Consider the following 22388-nt stretch of genomic DNA (forward strand, 5'->3'; position numbering starts at 1 on the left):
AGCGATCGTTCAGGCACATTTATACAGCAATTCCTCCCCATTTCGCGATACAGGTTTTCCCTCTCGGGTAGACAGCGCGCGCCAATCGAAAGTTGCACCGTATCGGGGGCAGGAAGAGGCGCAATATCGTCGGGCAACAGCGAAGCCTTTATGGCAGGCCGCCAAACCGATCGCGGACCGATCCTCTCGGAAATGACATCCCGGTGAATTATGCGATTGCCTTTGCAGAGGCATATGCTACGGTTTCCCGTGTATTCACACGTATCGGCCGCACGATACGGGGCTACCGCTCCAAGTCGATTGAATTGGCAGCCTGGCCGCGAAACGGCGCAGCGCGTATTAGGTAGCATCCACTTTATTTGCTCAGGCTGCAGTTCTGCTTTCAATCCCGCCCCGGCCGGGATGTAATCCGGCGATATATGAGGCTCATTTGTAGCTGCTTGTAATCTCGGGTAAAACGTTGGACATAATTCAGAATTAGGCCTCTGCCATATTCCAGCGCCTGGCCTGCGTCCACGGGCTCGTGAAACTCGACGAATGCACCGGCATTAAGGAGGAACGACCCTACCCCCTACCCCCTGGCCCCGTAATTTCTCGCCTCGAAGTTTCGATGGACCGCTCGGGGGAGCAACTAGTTCGGCGTAACGAATGTTACAATAATTGTTCGCCTAACTCGAAGTGGGCGTGAAATATGCGCTCCTGTTGTTCCCAGGGACGAGTACTTGCTCAATTAATGGCACGCTGGACAAGCGCGACAAACTATAACTCATTATTAAGCTAGCCTTTGATCACCGGTGAACGGTCATTAAGCACCTTCGGACAAACGACACACACCGTTTAAGTCTGTTCCGGGCTGAATCGCGGTGTCGCGAAACGGAATTAATCGATTGTTTGTTAAAGGGAATTGCTTGGTAATGAACACTGCCAGTGGGAATCGACGGGGTGGTTTGGAAAAAGTCTTTAATTCAATGAATAGGAAATCTAATCACTTTCAGTGTATTTTAATTAACGCGCCAGTGAAAACACTTGCGACGTTATTATATATACATTATTGTCGTTAAAAACTACGGAAACGACCTCGTCGTTTTATATATGCAAATATTCGGAAGCTCTGTTTATGACGCTCCCCCGAGGGGATGTTCCTCCGCGGCGTCCATCCCCCTTCCCCACGAATCAATTATCATTTCATTCCGACGAAATTACCCATAATTCTAACGGCTGTCGGATTAGAGATCGATTTTCCAAAAAAGCGCAAAAATTCCGGCGATTTGACGTAAGCGGCTTAACGGCGTGTGCCCACGGCAGCTGTCCCGCCGATCTATCGAATACCCATCTCTTCATACATTGTTCATAACACGAGCATTAATCCCGTAAATACCGAAATTATACGGGGAGGGCTCCTCGAAAGGCGGGAAAAGGGCGCGCGTCTGGTAACGTGTAATCATTCACCCAGGTAGGGACGGTGCTCGAACAGAAGGGTGTATTTTGCAAACTGGGAGAAGTGTGAAGCAACGTCGGATCGATCGATCATTCATTTTTCCTATCGTTTGGTAAAATAATACCTCGGAAATCGCCCAAAGCCGATTTGACACGAGCGTTATTATAGGGGAGGAGATCGAAACGCTATTCGAACGTATTGAATGTCGGATACTGAATAATAAGGCGAACGCGTGTAGCGACGTTCGATGGATTTGAATTGTCGCGCCATTGTGGCTCTAGAACCGTTCGATGGTTATACAGTAATTGTACGGTGTAGGTACCGAGCCGGTAAATAGATAAAGTTAACAATGTTGCCCGGCAAAAGTGGGAACCTGTATCAATTGTATTTAGTAAGCATTTAAAATAGTTTTAGATTCGATCAATAACTAATCGATCAGTAACTGTGTTAAGCGAAACTTGAATTTCGACAAAATATCTTTGCGTTATCTACAGAGCAAGTTTAAATATGACAGAAGCGGGATACAGAAGTAATTACAGGCAAGGTATAGGCACAGACGAGGTATAAATGTATTTTTCTGTCACCGGTTTGAGGAGTCCCAGCACCCCCTTACCATTTTAGTGTCGCATGCAACGTTACCGGTGAAGTCTCGAAAGAAATTGTAACGCTGCGCGCGGTAGGAATTGGAATTCAACACGAGTAAAATTAGGGTGATTCGAAACCCGCGATTTACAAATGTTTTTCCAATTTCCAACCTGAAAAAGCTAACTTTGTGCGATAGTCTGATAAATTATTCACTTCGATCAACTATCGAATCTACGGCTGCTCTTCTTTCAGCTTTCTTTCATCTACTAATCAAATAAATCAGTTTCTATTACATAGGTATATTTCATAAAAAAATTACAGGTTTATAGGGAAGAATCCCAGAAGCTCAAATATAGAATTTAACATGTATCCAGATGGAATAAATGAAAGTAGAATATCAGGTACTCCGTTGAGCCTTGATAAACCACACACTTAATACGTATTATATAATTTTATTATACCTAATAGATTGCTCGATAGGCTGGTTAGTTTTAAGGAAGAAACAATACAGTGTTTAACTAGGTATATGACCAATTAGAAACTTTTAGTATTTAAATAAAACGATGATATTACAATTTTAATCATGCTCGAATAAGTGGTAGTATAAATGGTTCCCTCCTACAATTAAGTTGTAATCATCCTTTTCTGAATGAACGTTGAGTGTACCAAAATGGTAAGGGTAGAATAAAACTGTACATCGAGTCACACTTCCCCTGCATTTCACGCGACTAAACTTCGATCTCCTCCTCTGCGGTAGGCAGAACCACTGTCGTCACAGTGATTGGTTTCGCCCTCGATTTTTTGCACAGCAAGATTTCCACTCTTCCCGATATTCTGCTCTTCAATTTCGCGTGTACCATTAGAGGAATAGGGATCCCGCCAGGCAACAGAGGCACGTCCATCACACGTGGCCTCACGTCCGTGCCCTCGGCCCTGCAAACGATGTACAGCCCCGTGTCGGACAGCTCCTCGGATATGCACGTGAGCACTATGCGGATCTGGTAATTGGGGCCCAAGCCTAGAACGGTGGCCTCCAACGTGATGGGATTCGGTCCCGCGTCTTGACTGTCGTTCAATGACTCCACCGCCTTCTTCGCCACCATCAGGCGTAGCCGGAGCAGACCTTGCTGAAACGTACTGTGGATCTTCTTCGCTTCTGACCTTTCTCGTATGGTTTGCTCGACGAACAGTCGCGTTTTCTTCGGTATCAAGAATTTAGAGGGGTCGTTCGGTAAAAAACCGGGCGCCGTGCTGTGAACACTGAAGTCAGCGGTGCGCTTTAAAATCTTCACGCACAGGCCACCGCCAACGGTGACCATCGTCATGGTGCGTTCCTCTTGGCCCATTCTACCATACTACGAAAGCAAAACGAGATTCGCTAAAGAATGATTAAAGCGAAGCGCTAAGTGTGCTGGATGGTACTGCAGGCGAAAAGGGGAACGTTACCTTCAACGTAGACACCGGTTCCACCATCTTCAGCGTGTCCACGTGGTGCTTCCCGTCGTACACTCGTACACCGTACCCGGCCGTGCTAACAGCCAGCAAAGAGAGCCCGCTCTGTGGCACTGGCAAGCTCACAGAATCCAGGATCGCACCCGGTACCAGCACCTGCCAAAGTCTGATACCCTAACACGATTATCGTATCGTTAGCCTGGAACTTTCGTGATCCTAGGAAATATTCCTGCAGCATACCTTCTTGGAGAAGCCCAGCACAGTGCCGTTCATAACACTGACCGCGGCACCGTCGTTGCGAATGGTGGAAATGGCCACAGCAGGCGCAGGCAGCTTCTCCCAAAGCTTCACGGCGCTTCCTCTTCTTATCGCGCCGATCTTTCCGTCCCTCCCGATGATCAGTATCCTCCCGTCGCCGGCCCACAAACCGTTACACGCGAAAGCCACCGGTGGCCACTGTACCAGGTGTTTGTCCATGACTGTGAACGTTCTGCAACACCATGATAAATGTATGTTGAACGTGATTCGTATATGCAGAAGCTGCGGGTGTCGATCGATCGCGCACCGCGGATCTAGAACGAGAACCTCTCCGAACTCTGTGCCGAGCACGAGGCAGCAGCTCGCTGGATCGTTCCAGGAGTCTCTTCTTATGGCCGAGATCGCGGTCAAAGCATTGCTCTTCACAAGCGGAATTCTTCTGTACTGCTCAGCGAAGCTGGACCTCAGGCTCGGATCCATGGAGAGGAATTTTAAGGTCCGCGGCGAGATGAACCCTGCGCCGAGCTCCTTTAACAGCAGGTCTAATTCGTCGGCTAGGGTGAGCACGTTCAGCTCCTCCTCCAATCCAGCCTTGTGCCAAATCTGCGGGAGGAAAGTAACCTTACAGGGATCATTTTTTAATAATCGTTTTAAGATGAGATTGTCAGCTGCTGCACCTCTCGTTCTTTCGGATGCACGTCCATGTGCGGCAAGCAATACTTAAAGTAGGGCCTCATGTTCTTGAAGATGTACACGCTTGATCCAGCGCCAACAGCTACCACGGAGGATCGGGCTTCTCCGTTCTCCGTGTAAAATCCGACCACCCCGCAGGACGGGTACACCATGTTGTGCTCTGTTATCTGGTCACCTCCTTTGTAAACTCGGATCTGAAGATGGGGGGACGTAAATGGACAAAATGAAGATGATTCTGCGAAGTACCTGGAAGCTAAGCTGTGCCAAGCTATGCTCTGCGTATCGAAACAAGATTCCTTAATTTTCTGCGATCTATGTATCGACGCTGTCATTACTACTCTATCCCTATGTGATTATTTAAAGTGGCAGAATTTCCACGTCCTCCAATCGTTTAAAAACAGTAAAACGTTGCTACCTTCGTCGAATTGTCACCAAGTACTCCCAAATCGGCGCAGATGAGCCTAGCATCCCCATCGCCAGTTATATCCACCATATCAAGTCCATTTGGCATGGTGTACAATCGGGCCCCTGGTTCCCAGAGTGCTTCGAGCCATCGACTGATACGGAGACTGATATTCTGATCGGCTCTAAAACATTGGAAAGTCATCAGGTTATACATACACTGTATAGTTCGGCAATTAACCATCCACGTTCGTTAAGCACTCCGATAAATTGATAAAATTAGTGATCGTTTCATTATCCTTTACCTCAGCCCCTGCATCCTGCAAGTCTTCTTTTATTATTCGAACGAGGATCTTCGTTTCAGCGTCGCATAATCAACTCCCACGTTCAAAGATGTTAAGGCGTGCACGCTCTATGCACTGTGCAGTAGTGCAGCGTAATGGATCGTCATATCGCTACCAATATGTTGTGTATCTTGAAAGAATTCCTTCTCCGTAGGTGGCCGGACGTGCACTGACGAAATTGCGAGTTACAGGCGTGACAGGCGTCGTTCATATCGAAAGATCTGTTCGGAAAAGTTGTCCAGCGATGCAACAGTGTCGGCTGTCCCTGCCTTTGTTGTGGGCGTTTGTATCCATAGAAATGTCCGTGGATATAAGATATCAATGATCGCGCGCCACGCTTTGCGCGCGATGCCAGCAGGGGGTGCAATCCAGTTAAATTAATTAACGTTGTATAATTTTGTTGAGCATATAGCATGTATAAAATGTTCGACAGCGGATAGTAGGAAACGAAGTAGGTGATTCTACGTGGCAAAATAATCCGTAAATCGAGAGTAAAGAAATCGCGGTGGACGCTTGCTTTATTAGTTACTAATGTTTAAAAATAAAGGGGCTGTTGCGATAAGGAGGCAGCTCCACTTTCGGGTGACAAACTCCTTTTCACACCAAGTGAAACATCACATTTTTTAAGCCCCGAAGGTTTCGTTAAGATTTTGAAGGCTCGAAGTACAAACAGCGCTGAAAAACTAATAAAGAAGAATAATGAAATAGAATACCTACATAACAAAAAATGTGTAAAAAGTGGAGCTACCTCCTTAGGTATTATCCTTAAATTACGTAAGGCTTTTTAGGGGGCAGGGGGTCGCGAATTTCTTACGTAATATTTTTAACCATATTTTCAATAAATACACATTCTATCATTAATGTTCCGGAAAAGTAGTTTTAGTTTAAACTTCCCAAAACCGAGTTCAATGAATTATATAAACCTTTAAAAGAATTTTAATAACTGAGAAAATTTAGTGTAAAAATGTTACGAAAGGAGGGGGTTGGATCAAATCTTACGAATATTTATACTGGGGGAGGGAGCGGGTAAGAATTCGCCAAAATTACCCTTACGTAATTTAAGGACGGCCCCTTATTGCTGCAAAGTGCAAACCCTTCGATTCGGGTCAGGAACGCCTGAAGAACGGCAATTCGACGTACAGCTGCCTACGCAACGCGCACCGCTGATCGCCGAATTGCCATTCTTCAGGCGTTCCTGGCTCGAATCTTCAAACATTAATCACTAAAGAACGAAGCCTCTTTTGGTAATTTCTTTACCCTTAATTTTCCTCTTATTTTGTCACGTAGATTCACCCATTTAATTTTTTTCTAGCTATTGGCGAACACCCTGTATTATAAGCTTGCGTTTACTGTCACATTTATATCAGTGAACTCTTTGAAATTCATTCGCTACTGTCTAACGATGCATAGTTCCGATTTCGTTGAAACGAATTTTATCTTAATTTATTCTGAATTTCTTGCAGCTGTAATTATTATTTGAATCATCGTCGTCGTCGCGCGTTCCCTTCGCCAAGGTACACAAACAAGCCCCGACCTCTTCATACGTAAACACGCGCGTTACCGTTGCTAATGGTGGCTAAACATATGTGACAGCCTGGAGGGAAAGAGTTCGCTGGTCGCCAAATCAGTTAATTTGCCGAGGAGACTTCGAGGAATTCATTCCCATTGGAATCTTACAAGCGAGGTCTGATATATTAAGAATTTTGTAATCGATTCGAACCGATCGCGTCTCCTAGGGTTGAAGTTTCAGTTACGCGTGCTATCCTTCCACGAGAACAATGATATCACCCGCATGGCTGATACCGAGCACGAAATACAAGCAATCAGTAACACCGACGATCTACACACCAGAAATAGTTTAAAACCGCCGTCGCAAGATTTCCGGCAAAAGGAGAACGTCAAGCCAGGAAAGGATAATTGCGGGGGACGCAAGGGATCGGAGCAATGGAGCGGCATCGAGTGCCCACAATTCGTTGACTTCAACAATTTGCCGGAAATTGGGGATTCATTCTTCAGTAAGTGATCCTGTACTTCAACTTCGAGAGGGCTAAGAAAAGCTGCCGATTTCCCAGCGACAATTTCTATTTCTTTCAGATAGGGTGACCGTGATCGTGAGCACACCGAATCCTAACTTCGAAAATGGAAAGCTCCCCAATTCTTTTGAAAAAGAAGATACGCTGATTGCGTGAGAACCGCGAATTTATTTGAGCAGCACGCGATAGGAATTATTTTTACTATAAAATTTGTTCGTATGATTTCAGGGCTGTTAATCACGCTTCACTGTCCGGTATAGAGCACGACCCACACAAGGGAGCGCCCTATATCTTCAACAATGGAAACGAGAAGTCTGAAGAAGATTATGTGGTCCACGATGCTAGCTGCACGGGGGTATTTAATTTTTATATACACGCTCAACCGAGTTAAGGCCGTTGGCTTATGAATCCGGGATAAACGTTCCAGGAGAAAAGGGGTGGGAAAGGAAATTTTGCTAAAATGAAGAAACCGCAAACCACTACCGTGAATCCGTTTACCTTCGATTTACGGCAAAAGCAGAGGCAGGAGCATAAGCAAGAGCGTATAGACAGGGTAAAGAAAATTGTGATTGCAATTCTAATGTGACTGGTAAAGGATTTTCTAGCTCGTTGATTATAATTATCCGTAGATCCGGGAGGAAGAAAAAAAGATGAAGGTGTTTCGGGCGAATCCTGTTCCCAAGTTTTTAAAAGTTCGATCTGTGCCCCCTAATGCTAATAAACATAAAAGTAACGAGACTAGAAATGATAGAAATGATAAAATAGAGAGCAGCGCTAATGTGAAGGGTGAAAGTACAAATAGCTTTAAAAACCCCATAAAGAAGAATACAGAGGTAATTGAATCAGAAACTTTGTAGTTCTTAATAATAGTTTACAGTTAATTCATATCGTTCGTGAGATAATTCAGGTTTGGAAGAAACCGCCCTTTGCGCCATCCTTAACGAAAAAGAGTTCAGCAAGACCAAAAACACCACCCCTTCGTTCAGCATCGCGGGCTCAAGAGAGGAAGCGTTTCGATAATATGATAAAAGAGAGAGAAATGCAGAGAGAACAAGCGAGGCAAATGGCAAGTTGGATGTAATTCGATGACGTTTTGCTATTCGAGTTGAAAGATTGTATTGTAATGAGGTAAAATTACAGGAGCTCCTTGCCAAGAAGAAGAAGGAGGAAGAGGAAGTAGCGCGACTAAGAAAACAGACTGTTCATAAAGCACTGCCAGTTCCCAAATACAAAATGTGCGCGGCAAGAACTGAAAAGCGACCATTGACTGATCCTACGAGTCCAAAAACGTTAAAACGTCGTTGCATGTAGATATGTTAGAAGTTATAGTTTAAGTGCGCCGGGCCAGGGATATAGGTGTATTAAAAATTTTACCAAGGTATTCTAGATCATTTATATTGATATCTCTGACATATGTTACTTAGAAATATCTGAATACTCGATGAACAGGCATATACAGTAATTTAAAAACAGATTCTCTTTAACATCTTTTCATAAATTCTCGCATCTGTTTAAAAGCACCGTGTTGTACTGGGTAGATTGTTCGTTTGTACCTTAAATCTTCGAACAATGAAACATGCGCGAAGATCCAGCTTCCCCTTAGCTTTATGAGTAACAATACATAACATTATAGTTTAACTGTACACATTCAATGCGCTAGAAAATAATACAACTGATAATTAAAATCTATTGTTTGTCATTACAGTGCTCGTCGTGTATCTTTTCCAATGTATGAAATTTAAATGGAAACTGAAGGAATATTTGTTTAACAAGTATTTACGAACGAGAAATTTGCCCGAAAGTCTCTGAAATATTTGGAACGATCTAACGATGGAAATTATAAAAGTCTGTCAGTCTTCTTTATGTACCTCGAAATCATGTGTGATCGTCGACTTAAACTTAATTACAGACACATACACGTACAATCTGGTATTTTCCGAGTTCGAAAGCATCATCCAATGGAATACTTGAATCAATGCATTCTTAAATTTTAACACGTAGTCAATCCATTCGTTCCACTACATTTATTATAACAGTAATATTTACTTTGAGAATCAAACAGTCTCTGGATACAGTCCTTGATTTAGAAAATTCGCAAATCTATGTTGAAAACAATGCATTCATTTGCTATCTTACAGAAATGAAATCATGAAGGTAGGATGTGTTTTAAAGTAACACGGAGAGCTTATATTAGTTAATAAATACCACGCAAATGTGAGAACATAGTAAAGTAACCTACGGAACGTATTAAACTGTATACAAAATGGAAGACAGCTGGTATAAATTATATCTTACGACATACAAAAATTAATTCGCGTTAAAACAAACGTGAGTACATATAATGATACGAAAGTCGGTGTAAAAAGAACTACAAAGAATAAGTCAAAATTAGGGTTGGGTTGGAACCAAATTTTTAAATTCTCGAAACTCGAATCCGAAACTTTGTAAGGCTTCGAAACTCTCGAAACTTGAAGTGAATCTTGCTTTAAGAACTGAAATTTCATACTTTTTCTTATCTGGGTTTCGAGAGTTTCGAGTCGCGAAAAAAGCGCAGTTTCGAATTCTCGAAACTTTCTTCGATTTCGAGGCTTCGACGCTTCGAGAAACCCATCCCTAGTCAAAATGTATTGGTAGATATGTAAATGCAAGTCTAACGTTGTAATACTCTATCAGCATTATTTGCCACGTTCAAGCTACATCTATGAACATAGAACACTGCTTACGATCTCTTTAACAATTGGAAACTGAAGTAGATATTAAGGTATAAAAGAATCTGAGATATATTTGGCACTTGAAGCCTCACTCATATTCCAGTGGGTATATTGTGCATATATATGCATAACTGATATAGGAAGCCCAATGAATGTTATAATAGACAAATATATAAACAATTGTCTTAAAACTATTTTAAACACAGCCAATGACACATCAGTTACACACGAGCATAGCTCTTATAGGACACAAGGTACACGTGAATATGTAAATTCACCAATTCTAACTTCTGCGGAGCGTATGTCATACGATGACCGCCCATCCCCAGAAATATCGCCTAGGAAAACGAAACGATCACTTGACCCGCATCTCAATGAAGTAATGCCAATGTTGGAGATGGTGGTAGCGATGGCGACGGCGGTGGTCTTGTAAATGTTTCTACTTCGTTACAGTGGAATTGACATACCGTACTAGACGTACTTAACGTAGACTCTGACCACATTCCTCTTCCCTTGGCCTTTCGTCTAGCCCTAATAGTATCTGTACTTGTTTCAGGCACGTTTCCAGGCTTGTTTTTACGAAGATATTTCCATAGCACACTTAATCTAGGATCATCACAGAGCCACGTAATGCTTGCTACAGTTCCGATAAAAAGTGTAGGAATATAAATGAAATCATTTACCTTGGATACTGAAACTGAGCAAAGTGCGACGATGGGCCGATGATTGCTAGCATTGGGCAGAGAAAGAACGTAGCGTATATCCAGCTTATGCCCATCACGAGTAATAAAAATATACCGATTTGAATATACGCCAACACACAAGAGGGTAGCATGAGAGCACCAGCAGCTCCACTCGTCACTGAAGCCATTAATGTTGGGCCACCCATCTGTGTAATAGCTGTCTTCACTCTATCCTCTCTTTCTTTGGAAGTGCACGCTTTATAGCTTACCACGTAATGCAAACTGAAGTCTACGGTCAAACCTGAAAAACAGTACATTAGTATTATGCACTTGGAGTTATGAATGTCGCGACTTAATATTTTAATAAGTACCTATCGCTGTAGACACTGCAACGCTTTCTAGAACATTTAGCTTCCAACCGAGAAGAATCAGACTAGCAACTGTTACTATAATCGCTGCGCCAATTGTTATAATTGCATACAGACTAATAAGAGGATTAAATGTTACAAATGCCAAGACTGTAAGGGCTAATATCAGTGAAACTCCCATCGCCCAAAGTGTACCTTCGTACAACGTTCGCTGCAGCTCGTAGAATTCTAATCTACTAACGAACCAGCCACCGCGCATACCCAGCGGCGCACTTTTTAGTTTATCTTGCATCCAACTTTCAACCTAGAAAAATATAATTGATCTTCTTCACCTCCGAAACTGATATATTCCGCAGGTATGCGTTTATACGTACCTGATGGAAAAATTTATTCATACTCGAGAACGCGAGACTGTAGTTATATATACTATCGTATTCAACGATCAAAGCTTTAATTTTAGGCGTCGGCCTCGTCACTGAATTCGTGTCGTTCGATATTTGCAACTGAGTGAGATTCGGTTCGTTCAAAAACTTTATACCGGCAGACCCGCCGTTACGGACCCACAAGTATGAAGGCGTACGATATAATTCCGCGTTAACTTCAGCAGCACACCTTTCCAAAACGCTGGAGTTGTACGGAAATATGCTCTTCTCGCAACACGGCATGTAGTTAATACGCGAGTTAATGGGATCCTCGCAACGCCTTTGCATCCAATTGTACAATGATTCGATGAAGCAATTCGGAAGTAGAGGTCCTAAGGTATTGCGATAGAAAGGTTGAGCTCGTAAATCGCGACAGAATTGTTCCAGCCATGATTGTGAGTCTGGGTGAGATACATCAAATGATTCGTCCCATTCTGGGGTGCCTATTAAGTCAGGGTCCAGGTAATTACCATTGTCGATTGGTTTTATGCCCCATACAAATCTCAATGGCAATACATCTCCATTATCAATCTAATATTAAAAGCTTGTTATTAGTTTACTGAGAATCTTTATGAAAATGCTATATCAGAAAGATATCTGTAAATCTTTTATACGTACCGTTTCGTGCTTCTCGAACCAGAATTTGCGGGAATATATGAAGTCGTACTTCTCGAATGAATGAGAGCTATCGAATAATTGGAATTCAGCAGAATCTGGTAACTGTAATCCTGGGTATTGGAAAACGATGATGCAACATATTATTGCTATGGTACCCAAGCTTAGAAACCAGCACCATCGAAAGTTGATTACTGTCTTCGTTAGGAAGGTATTAAAACCTATTGTCGCTTTATCTCCGAATAGCCGTAAAGGCCGAATAACTTTTCGCGTTATAAAATTGGCAGGGGATAAAATGCTCGGTTTGAGTCGTTCCGATACTACCACGCATGCTGGCAACCAAGTGATCATCAAGAAAAAATTCGCAATGACAGTCATTCCTGAAAATAAACTAAAAATTCAAGTAATTAGTAGGACGTAAATAGTAGAGCTTTCATTGCTTTTGTCTTTACGAAAGAAGTGTACAAATGTATACCTGAAACAATTAATAGCGGTAACGTTACTAACAACCGATGCAAAGAAGGCTACGGCAGTAGTTAAAGATGTAACGAACATAGATGGAACAGCGTGCTTCATTGTTTCTTGCACTAGTTTAACTAATCCGTCGTTTGATATCTTTTGTTCTTTTCCTCTCTCCCAAATTTTGCAGTATATAAATGCATCGTCCGCGCCTATTCCTTAAAAAGTGAATAATGTCGATATTAGATACGATACTAACAACTATATTTTACGTCACATCCATATACTCTATAGATCCTTACCTACAGCAACGACAATTGCCAACAGATTCATGAATGGGAAAAACTTTATATGCAAAACTAAAGTATAAAACGCATACGAAATGCCGAGACTAAAGATTACTGCTATAATTGTTGTAACAGTTAACAACAGAGAGCCAGTATATGCCCATATACAAACTGTTACGAAGGCGAAACCAGTGAGTAACAGAATAGAATCCGAAACCAACAATCGATCGAATAATGTACTTTTTAAACCCAATTGCATCCCTTTGACACAGAATTTTCCATAAGATAAGCCATCGGTGTTCAATCCTTTGTAAAAATCTAAAGTGGCGGAGCTCGCAGCTATCGGCAAAAATATCATGGCATATCTCAAAGTAGAGTTAAACTTATTCAGAGAATTCTGCTTCTGTAATAGAAATTAGTAATTTTATTAAAAGACCCTTCGGCATTAATAGTAATTCCCATCGTACGGTAACTAATTTTCTTACATGGTCCGAGATGAAGTCAATATCCAATAAGTAATGCAGCAAGTGGTAAGCTGCGTTATGCATATAGCACTCTGTCGGGACGTGTCTCTGACAGTTTAAATCGTCCGCGCAGTTTGATGTCAACTGAAAATTGCGGTAAAAGTAAATGCATCTTTGTAAAAGAGTTTCCACGCGGCTGAGATCGTTTTCCGTGACACCCAAACAGGAAGTTCGATTAGATAGAAGCGCAACATAATTCGCTGGTGACCAACTTCGACAGCACTTCTGCTCGTCGCCGTTGTGCTCCATTTGCATTTGACACAAGGAAGGAAACTCAGAGTTCGATCGTAGCTCCGCATCGATGTGGCATTGCGCCAATACACCCTCCATCGACCACAGATTTGTATCCTCTGAGTCTCTACCAATAACGACTCGTGCATAAGCAGAAGACGGTGAATTACAGAAGAAATCCTCGCTGTCGATATGATCTTGACTTTTATAATCCTTTACAATATCCAGTCTGTTATTATTTTTTAATTCTCTCAGTTCCTCCCATTTATCTTTAATTTCGACATCATCTGTTTCTTGCCTTTCGGATACTTGTTTCTGATATTTCTTCCCTCTTTTCTTCTTATTTTTAGGTTTCTTTCTCATAATACCCTGATTGACCCAGCTATGGTTTGGTGTATTAACTTGATTCTGTAAGTTCTAAATCACATTATGGCGTTACTTTATGACTAAAATAAAATCAGATACATGGTCCATGATTAAAGTGACAAGATATTTTTTGTTCTAATGCGGGATAAGCAAGCAAGCAAAAAAAAATGGTTAACAGATCCATCAGGAGATCTTTTCTGTAGTTTATTAAAGCATTTAAATATATTTAAAAAATATAAAGTGATACATTGAAACGAAATTAAAAATATTCTTTTTTCATGACAAAAAAAAGTAGAGGTAACAGTAACTTTATGCCACTGCGAAAATGTAAAAGGTTACATCTACAATCCGGGACACTTTTCAATGTGGGACAAAGGGCTCAAATGCGGGACGTCTGGTCACTTTACCCATGATAGAGTTACCTGTTGATTTAGTTGCCGCTTGTGATAGTAATATTCTAAAGGATTATCGATAAGTTGCCCACTGGGCTTGTTCGCTTCCATTAAGTTTTGCCAAGCAATGAGTCGTTGAGCTAGTGTTGTACCCCTAGCTTCAAAGCCCTTAATAAAACAAATGGAATGTGAAGAAAGAAAAGTATATCTATACAATAATTTGTAGCTGAAATCAATATCCACTCACCAACTGAGGATCAGAGAAATCTGGAAACTTTTTCACAGCTAAAGGAACAATCAGGCATGTCGAAGAGAATATAAGTATTACCATTAGAATGGTATAAGGATGATGAGCTATTACACGAGAGAACCACCACACTTCCATTTCAATAGCTATGTTTTATCTCCTTTTCGACTTAACTCATACTTCGTTATAAATTATAAAAGCTTGAAACAGATAATACTGAACTAGTATCGCCACAACCGTGGTGAGAACCGCACGCTGTCATAGCATTGCTTCTTCAAACTGTCCTCGGGTTTTAACGGTTCACGTTAAGATTAAAACACCGCGGTGTAACGTCAACGACGCGGGCATTTTCTCTTTAAAATCTTGCACGACTTTGCTCAACTTCGTTCGTTTCTTACACTGCGATCTCTATTAGACTTGTCATTTTTCTGCCAACAATTATTTCGTATATTATTCTCCAACTTATATCGGCAAGCGTGAATGTAGAAGCAGCGGAACTCCTCGCCAAAATTCGTACAAGAATCTCGGCGAAATTGTCGCTTAAAGAGATCTAATTTTATGCAAAACGTCCGGACACAATCCCTTAATTTAAAAAGTGACATGGACTTCCCACTGAAAGGGGTGACACGTGTTTATATTGGCACTAACAAATGGGACAATCCATGGACCTAAGAATATATAATGCGCCATACATGCATATAGATATACTGTCGAGCAGTTTTCGGGCAGTTATATTTTTGGCTCTTTTGAAAAGAGAAGCCGACACAAATTCGAAATAAATATTAAATTGAAGGTTGTTGAAAAGGAGATGGAAGGACATCATCGAAAACGTTGCTTTTATTTGTGGGGATATTTATAAGCGTATATGAATCGAGCTGAGAATGCTCAAAAATCGCATTTTAAATCAAAAGATTTATATTCTGCATTTTTCAATACAGAACTATTACAATTTTAGGGATTGAGATCTAGTCAGATATAGTAACATCATCCTCCATTTTGGTTCCGTACTTTCTACGCCTTTATATTGGTATTCTTCGACTTACACGTGATGAACTCTCATTCGTGTTTTACGTTTATGTATATGCATGTATATGACTCGTGCACCATCATACACGTGTCCAACTTCAAGAAGAATTAGACATTTGATTAGAACTTCGTTATTTTAGAATTTGAATAAATATAATCTACCTCCTTGATTAAATACAATGTAAGTACAGATTAAAAGCTTGTATATTCTTCTATATACAGTTATTTTTCAACTCTAACTCACAACCATACATTTCCATTGCAGATGAAAAGTATAACAGTGGTGTTTTCTATTTTATTCATAAATAGTTATGTTAAATGTACAGAAATCGATAATAAATTGTTAAAATGTTTGGGTAAGTTGAGCCACTTTTATGCGTGTGTAAAAAGTAACATAGAATTATTTATCCTGAATATCAATTAGAATTATAATGTATTAATATTAATAATATGTAGTTTGTAGATCCACTGTGAAAGAAATTGAAGGAGAATTGGCGAAGATCGATCCTTCAATCGAAGTTGAAGTAGGCAATTACAGATTAGATGCACAGGGAAATATCATTCGCAAGAAGGTAACAATGAATTTCTACAGTATTCTTCGTGTTACTATTAACATATACTTTCATTGCTCCGACTGAATTCTTATTTACAGATACCACTTGCTCAATCTGAAGTACACCTATCCGATGTATTGGATGGTGTTTGCGAAAAAATGTCGGATTATGTGAGAGCAACATATAAATCAAATGGTCAGTTAACAATCTTAAATCTTATGGGTCCATCTGGTGGTATGAATCCTGAAATGGCCAAAGTAGACATTATTCAAGATGGGGATTTAAATAAAAGTTTACAATACTATGTGAGTAAATGTAATGAATTATGAATTATTTTCATTTACTTCTTACAAAAGAGTTATTAATATTTTCACGATATTTCAGTGTGAAGGAATAGTAGAGGAGTTTGAAGATTCAATAATTTCATTATTAATTCGCAAGGAAAATAATATCAAATGGCAGTTGTGCACAAATACTACAAAGCTGTGCAATCCTGCAAAATTTACTCGCGAAGATGATGACGCCGAGGAAAATCATATAGACGAAGAACGCGATGAATTATAATGGCAAATAATAAAAATCGATATATTTGCGTCAATATATTTTTTTAAAACGTGGAAAATTAAGTATGCCCTCCAATAATGTGACATATTTCAAGCAAGTACAGAGCACAAACGCATGAAGTGTAATGTGCATTTGAAACAAATAAATACAAAGAAATTTGAGCTACGAGTTCAATTTAATATTCGCAAATTTAAACTTCAATTGAAAATCAAAGAGATCACTACAGACATACATATAATACATGAGTGACTTAGTCTACGAATTAATTAATATGGAATAATTTTTCTTTACACAAATCATTAATTTTAATATCTGATACAAATAAGTCGTTACAAAAGAATCGTTACACTCGACTTGGCCAATTCGAATAGACACGGTTAACGGTTTTTAAAATTCAAAGATAGAGAGCGCTCTGATCGTCAGATTATAGCGATGTAAATTAATATTTTTAAAGAGGGAACATAATTTACATTTTATTCAGAATATACCGATAGTATAATTACATTCGAATCTGAAGGAATTCTGTTATTTCGAGGAATTAAATTCTGTAGCAGATAACCGGAGAATTAATTAATGCTTGCAACCCTCTGATGGTGTATCTATGAGGCTCGGTCGCAGAGTAATCCGAACGGGTCGCTCCTCTACGAAACCCAATCATAATCCACGGTCTTCATACCCAGGCTTCTGTGCGCGCTTGTTTCGTCATCGTCGCCGCCATCATTACGAAGACCAAAGAGGTTGGTTTTACTGATTTTCGCGTGCAAGTGTCGTTACAAGAAAGCCAGCACAAATGAAGATGGTGGATAAAATAGACATGAGTCTGGACGATATTATCAAGCAAAATAAAGGGACCAGACCGCGCGGCGGCGGTGGCAGACGCGGTAGAGGTGCCGGTAACTCACCTCGCAGAGGAGCACGCAGAACTCAAAGAGTTGGTGGTGGCGTCATGCGGGGACGCAGCCGTGGTGGCATTACGCGAAATTCTCTCCCGTACACCAGGGTAAGGAATCACACTTGCTTATTTCTATTCGACCAATTTCGCATGATTAACATCGCCCACACTTTGTCACGTGTGCCATATTATCGAAACCTATCGCATTACTTCCGCCCTAAACGCTTGTGTATAAAACACCGTAATCCACGGATACAGTAACGACCGTATTTGAAAGTAAAATAGTGTCGCGAGTTGACCTCTCGTTCGAAATACTTATTACATTCGATGTCGAACTCCTCGCGAATTATCGCGCGGGGCACGCTTTTCTAATACAGCTCGCTGATTCTAAGAACGTCCCTTTATATCGTTTCTTATGCGATTACTCTCTTGAATGCTGACGTAGTGATTTGGAATTAAGAGTTATGCGACAAGAAATGTAATTTAATCATACGCGTGCGTGAATCGAATATTTCGCCGTAATTTATCATTTCTTTCGGTTTATTTCATAAAAACACTTGTGCAATGAATATTACAGTTTTACGTATCGATAAGTGGTGTATGATAATGTAAGGGATATTCATTCGTAGGGCGACGTAAACAGTGCATGGAAGCACGATATGTTCGATGGGGTCAAAAAAGTTGGCCGAAGTGCAATCGGGAGTACAGGAACAACCAAGCTTCTTGTATCTAACCTTGATTTTGGAGTGTCAGACTCAGATATTCAGGTATTGATATAAAATTGTTCTACTAATCGTTTATCATGATAATGGAAGATCGTCTGTTCGATGCTTCGAAAATAATAGTGTTACACATTTTCCGAGGAAGGTTAAACGCTGACGGTACGCTCGTGTGTTTCTAGGAATTATTTAGCGAATTCGGCCCATTGAAATCAGCAGCGGTACATTACGACAGATCTGGGCGATCTTTGGGTTCCGCAGATGTAATATTTGAAAGAAGAGCAGATGCTATTAAAGCGATGAAACAATATAATGGCGTACCTTTAGACGGTGTGTAGTTGAATGTATTTTTGGACTAATAATTCTTGCCTGGAATGTCTCTTTTTAATTATAAAATTCCGCCTACATTTAGGGTTTCAGTATCACTAATTAATCTGGTCTCCAGTTTATACCTAGCGACATACTGTTTGAGCATTTTCTCTTTTATTCTCCCATAAATACTCCGACATGGGATGACATTAGAGAAAAGCGAATTTCAAAGAAGTTATTGCGAATTATGATTTGCACAACTGTTCACATCTATTATTGCAATGTGTGATATACATCGGCAGGTCGTGAAATGAACATACAAGTTGCTACCTCTGAAATACCATTCACATCTATCCGCGGAGGCCCGAGACTTACCGGCAGTAATTATACACAGAGACCTCAACCCCGCTTTAGGGGTAGTCGTGGAACAGGATCCGTCAGAGGTATGCGACCTAATGATCTTCGACGTAAATGAACGAATCGCCGAGGATCACGCGCCTCTCTAATGTCGGTAATACGTTTTATTTGAAGGTCGTGGAACTGGTCGACGTGGTGGCAGAGGAGGCAGCCGGCAAGCACCAAAAACTCCCACCGCTGAAGAATTAGACGCAGAATTGGAAGCTTATGTGAAAGAAGTAAAGTAACAACGTCACAAATCTGCACACTCTTTAAGATTTTGTTCTGATCTGACTTAACACGATAAATTGTGTTACCCTGATTTTCATGAGAATATATAAAAAAAAATAAGTATAACTGTATCATTAGCAAAATGTTATAAGAAATTTCTTTTAAATGGATTTTTTTTATTTTTGACGTTTTCTCTGGAAATTGGCATACAGATTTTACAGATTCTTAAGAAAGATGATTTATAGGAGTTCATAGATTTTTTTATGATACCTTAACAAACAGGAAAAGAAAAAATAAAGAAATTATTATGTAAAGGCTGTATGGATTTGTATGTACTATCGTGCGTGTGTGGTTATCAGATGAAAAATACAGTAAAATTCATCTTTAAAAGTTGTTGTTTATCAAAGTACAGAATGTGCTTCTAGCCCTCAATCTAATTAATTTTTACGAACCGCGAAGTATCGAGATATTCGGACATTTTAACGTATCCATCTTGCAACTTAGTTTACACCTTGTAGAACATCCTATTATGTACTATATGTCAATTACTATATCTCGCAGTACCATATCTTTGTAAATCATGTTTAATGAATTGTTTTCTTTTTTTTTTACCATGAACAATCAAAACTACCACTATCTGTAGCTAATAGCTCATAGTGGAATAAGGCTGTGACATACTGTTATCTAGTCAAACTACTAATGAAAATATTTTACTGTGCAGTAATGGGCTTGTAAGACAATGTATACGCTTTTACTCATGCAGCGTATGAATGGCAATGCAGTGGTACAAGACTGAAGCAAAGAAACTGACGAGTCATTACCTAATAAAGAACAATGTTCTTGAGAATCAAATAATTTTTATTTCCCACCTAATCAAAGATTCGCATTTATTTATTTGGCCAGAGCTTGTAACTCTCTAAGAGCATCGATTTCATTTCAAACGACTTGCTTTCAAACTTATATAATCTTTTATTTACACGAAGTCTACGAAACCGAGGTTTTTTTGATAGAACGCTGAAATATTAGAAAGCCACGAGAGATTGGTAATTACAAAGACATTTTTACTTATAGAACATTCTTTATTTTATTTAAATAATCACACGAGGTATCATTTTGTACATATGTAAAAATATTTGCTAATAGATACCATAGAGTGGGCTAAATTGCTTTTCACTCCTGATTGTAAAGTAGATCACTACATAGTTGTACTTGTTTGTATCTTAAGAAGTCATTATTCAATGCTCCTGGAATTATTAATTTTCTAAATACTTAATAATAAGATCAGTCGAGTTTAGATAATAAATTTTTACTATGCAATAATTGTGTACAATACGAGGCAACATTACCACACCAGTGTTTTAAATTATAAAAGATAGATAAATGATGTCGATCTTTTTTATAATCTTTTGAGTGTTCTCTTCTTATCTTTTAACATTTTTTTCTTTTCCGCTGATAGTTTTTTATCCCCCGCATGCTTTTTTGGGAGTGGTCCTCCGACTTCAGAGGAAGCGCAACTTTCCAGACCTGCTTTGCTGCCCTTTCCACCTCCCTGAGGCATAAGTTCGTCACACATCATTCATTATTGGGGTATGTGTGTGTGTATTAACTTAATACGCCTTTCAATAATACCTTACCTGTGCATGTATCTCTGTCATCATTTTCGCTCGCTGCGAGTAATCATCGTACCTTTCTAGAAGCAATTTACCAGCTTCTTCGTTTAAAGCAGATTCTGCATTTGGCACTATTAAGAGGCATTTTACGGTCTAGAAATTAGAATTCATTGTAAAAATTAATAACGCTGGCTCTGATTCTCTCAGCCTTGTAGTATAACGAGATGCTACCCAAAGTAGTCAGATATGTTAAGGCTGGTTCAGACACGTCCAATAATTTAATCGAGTGGCGAGTAATTTATTTATTTACCATTGTTTTACTAAACCACTCGACTAAATTTTAGTGTCCATGCACGGTAAATTACTAAATCACTCGCCATGCGTCTAAATTATTGGATGTGCCCGAACCAGCCTTTAGCAATAATCAATACCTTACCAGTAATATATGTTTAATTCCGAGATCTGATTTCCAATCCTTCTTTAAAGTATTAACGCATATCTCTCCATTTTTCGCAACGTTTGGATGGAAAATTTTTGTGAGGAAAAATGCCTTTGGTGGTCCTTGGGGAAAGTCTTTGCCAAGCGCTAATTTCACTCTGAAGAAACCGCCAGCATATGGTGTTCCCGCTTACATTAGAACAAAATTATGTTTCTAAATTACAAATCCCATAATACTGTACATACATTTATATGAAACTTACTGAAACGAATGTAACATATAAACTTATAAAATACTCGGTACCGAATGAGAATTCTCAATGATAACAGACTGTAGATCAACGTAAGATTTTCTACGATTATATTGGAAAGAAAGTAGAATAAGAAACGTCGCACGTACACGGAAAAGAAACGTACCTATGACTATATAAATATTTACACGTATTCGTTACACATGCATAATTGACGTATGAATAGGTTATGATTGAGTAATTACGAAATTTTCTAAATAATACGTATTAATCGATCTAGGATTCAAGAGGGTAGCAATAATGCGGGGCTTCATCTTACAGGGTCCTTCGATAATAGCTTGTATATCAGTAACATCCTCCTCGTTCAAAATAACACGAATACCCTCGGGTGGCTGCGTAGCCAATTCGCTCATTTCCTTAGCCACACGCCGTATAATTTGTGGAGATAAGTTTTCGACATTTGATATCTGAAATGATTAATTGGAACGCGCTGTTGAATACAGGGGAGGGAAGATATACAAGGGGAAGCCCTTGCCCATAACCAGAACATAAACACGGGGCCATCGCCGTTATAAGTTTGAAGTTATGGAATAATATGTGTCGCCAAGTACTCACAGAATTTACAGCGGCCATATTCAGCGTATTTCCAAGGAAGTTTCAACTAAACGCGCTCGGGACGCGATTGTTTGATGTATACTGTTAGAAAATCTTTAACGTCACAACATCAGCACAGCATCGCCTGCAATAACCAACATTTTGAACTGACAGCCAATCGCGTGCGAGTTACAATAATCTCGAAGCTGGAAGTCGATCCTTCGCCGTTTCGTGTTTTCAAGCAAAAAGTATCCGGCGTCTGTGAGTTTCGGCGAGGGGACGTCATAGTAATCG

The 22388-nt window shown here is 40.1% G+C and overlaps 6 protein-coding genes across 10 annotated transcripts; 3 read left to right on the forward strand and 3 right to left on the reverse strand.

Annotated features, from left to right (window-relative positions):
• Positions 1 to 2482: 2482 nt before the first annotated feature.
• LOC143372808 (BBSome complex member BBS1-like) lies at positions 2483 to 5649 on the reverse strand. Of its 2 annotated transcripts, XM_076819367.1 has the most exons (7): positions 5134 to 5647; positions 4842 to 5013; positions 4411 to 4620; positions 4041 to 4336; positions 3716 to 3965; positions 3470 to 3649; positions 2483 to 3378 (listed from the first exon to the last, which is right to left on the reverse strand). In XM_076819367.1, exons 1-7 carry the CDS (start codon positions 5145 to 5147, stop codon positions 2752 to 2754), a joined length of 1749 nt encoding a protein of 582 aa, XP_076675482.1. In that variant the 5' UTR covers positions 5148 to 5647; the 3' UTR covers positions 2483 to 2751. The 2 variants fall into 2 exon arrangements, with proteins under 2 accessions (XP_076675482.1, XP_076675481.1); XM_076819366.1 differs by having other exon boundaries at positions 3716 to 4336; positions 5134 to 5649.
• A 1043-nt stretch (positions 5650 to 6692) lies between these two features.
• Positions 6693 to 8586, forward strand: LOC143372948 (uncharacterized). 3 transcript variants are annotated; one of them, XM_076819636.1, is made up of 7 exons: positions 6693 to 6856; positions 6923 to 7187; positions 7267 to 7357; positions 7434 to 7560; positions 7633 to 7758; positions 7835 to 8038; positions 8104 to 8586. In XM_076819636.1, the coding sequence occupies exons 2-7, from the start codon at positions 6965 to 6967 to the stop codon at positions 8284 to 8286; spliced, it is 954 nt and encodes a 317-aa protein (XP_076675751.1). In that variant the 5' UTR covers positions 6693 to 6856; positions 6923 to 6964; the 3' UTR covers positions 8287 to 8586. The 3 variants fall into 3 exon arrangements, with proteins under 3 accessions (XP_076675751.1, XP_076675753.1, XP_076675752.1); XM_076819638.1 differs by having other exon boundaries at positions 6697 to 6856; positions 8113 to 8586; XM_076819637.1 differs by lacking the exon at positions 6693 to 6856 and having other exon boundaries at positions 6867 to 7187.
• A 329-nt stretch (positions 8587 to 8915) lies between these two features.
• On the reverse strand, positions 8916 to 15342 carry LOC143372942 (protein dispatched). Of its 2 annotated transcripts, none has more exons than XM_076819623.1 (10): positions 14511 to 15342; positions 14294 to 14431; positions 13236 to 13913; positions 12766 to 13153; positions 12480 to 12681; positions 12008 to 12395; positions 11342 to 11920; positions 10971 to 11271; positions 10600 to 10900; positions 8916 to 10522 (listed from the first exon to the last, which is right to left on the reverse strand). In XM_076819623.1, exons 1-10 carry the CDS (start codon positions 14646 to 14648, stop codon positions 10288 to 10290), a joined length of 3348 nt encoding a protein of 1115 aa, XP_076675738.1. In that variant the 5' UTR covers positions 14649 to 15342; the 3' UTR covers positions 8916 to 10287. The 2 variants fall into 2 exon arrangements, with proteins under 2 accessions (XP_076675738.1, XP_076675737.1); XM_076819622.1 differs by having other exon boundaries at positions 13236 to 13922; positions 14511 to 15339.
• Positions 15343 to 15547: 205 nt separating this feature from the next.
• Positions 15548 to 16820, forward strand: Sel (canopy family protein seele). Its single transcript, XM_076819650.1, has 5 exons — positions 15548 to 15717; positions 15802 to 15892; positions 15993 to 16108; positions 16189 to 16395; positions 16475 to 16820. Exons 2-5 carry the CDS (start codon positions 15802 to 15804, stop codon positions 16652 to 16654), a joined length of 594 nt encoding a protein of 197 aa, XP_076675765.1. The 5' UTR covers positions 15548 to 15717; the 3' UTR covers positions 16655 to 16820.
• Positions 16821 to 17328: 508 nt separating this feature from the next.
• Positions 17329 to 19591, forward strand: Ref1 (RNA and export factor binding protein 1). The gene is made up of 5 exons (XM_076819646.1): positions 17329 to 17654; positions 18176 to 18313; positions 18448 to 18595; positions 18877 to 19017; positions 19106 to 19591. Exons 1-5 carry the CDS (start codon positions 17445 to 17447, stop codon positions 19216 to 19218), a joined length of 750 nt encoding a protein of 249 aa, XP_076675761.1. The 5' UTR covers positions 17329 to 17444; the 3' UTR covers positions 19219 to 19591.
• A 900-nt stretch (positions 19592 to 20491) lies between these two features.
• On the reverse strand, positions 20492 to 22257 carry LOC143372954 (ubiquitin-conjugating enzyme E2 S). The gene is made up of 5 exons (XM_076819649.1): positions 22116 to 22257; positions 21820 to 21967; positions 21248 to 21438; positions 20836 to 20964; positions 20492 to 20750 (listed from the first exon to the last, which is right to left on the reverse strand). The coding sequence occupies exons 1-5, from the start codon at positions 22131 to 22133 to the stop codon at positions 20598 to 20600; spliced, it is 639 nt and encodes a 212-aa protein (XP_076675764.1). The 5' UTR covers positions 22134 to 22257; the 3' UTR covers positions 20492 to 20597.
• Positions 22258 to 22388: the final 131 nt, after the last annotated feature.

This window comes from Andrena cerasifolii, chromosome 9 (genome assembly GCF_050908995.1).
Source record: "Andrena cerasifolii isolate SP2316 chromosome 9, iyAndCera1_principal, whole genome shotgun sequence".
NCBI classification, from domain to species: Eukaryota; Metazoa; Arthropoda; class Insecta; order Hymenoptera; family Andrenidae; genus Andrena; species Andrena cerasifolii.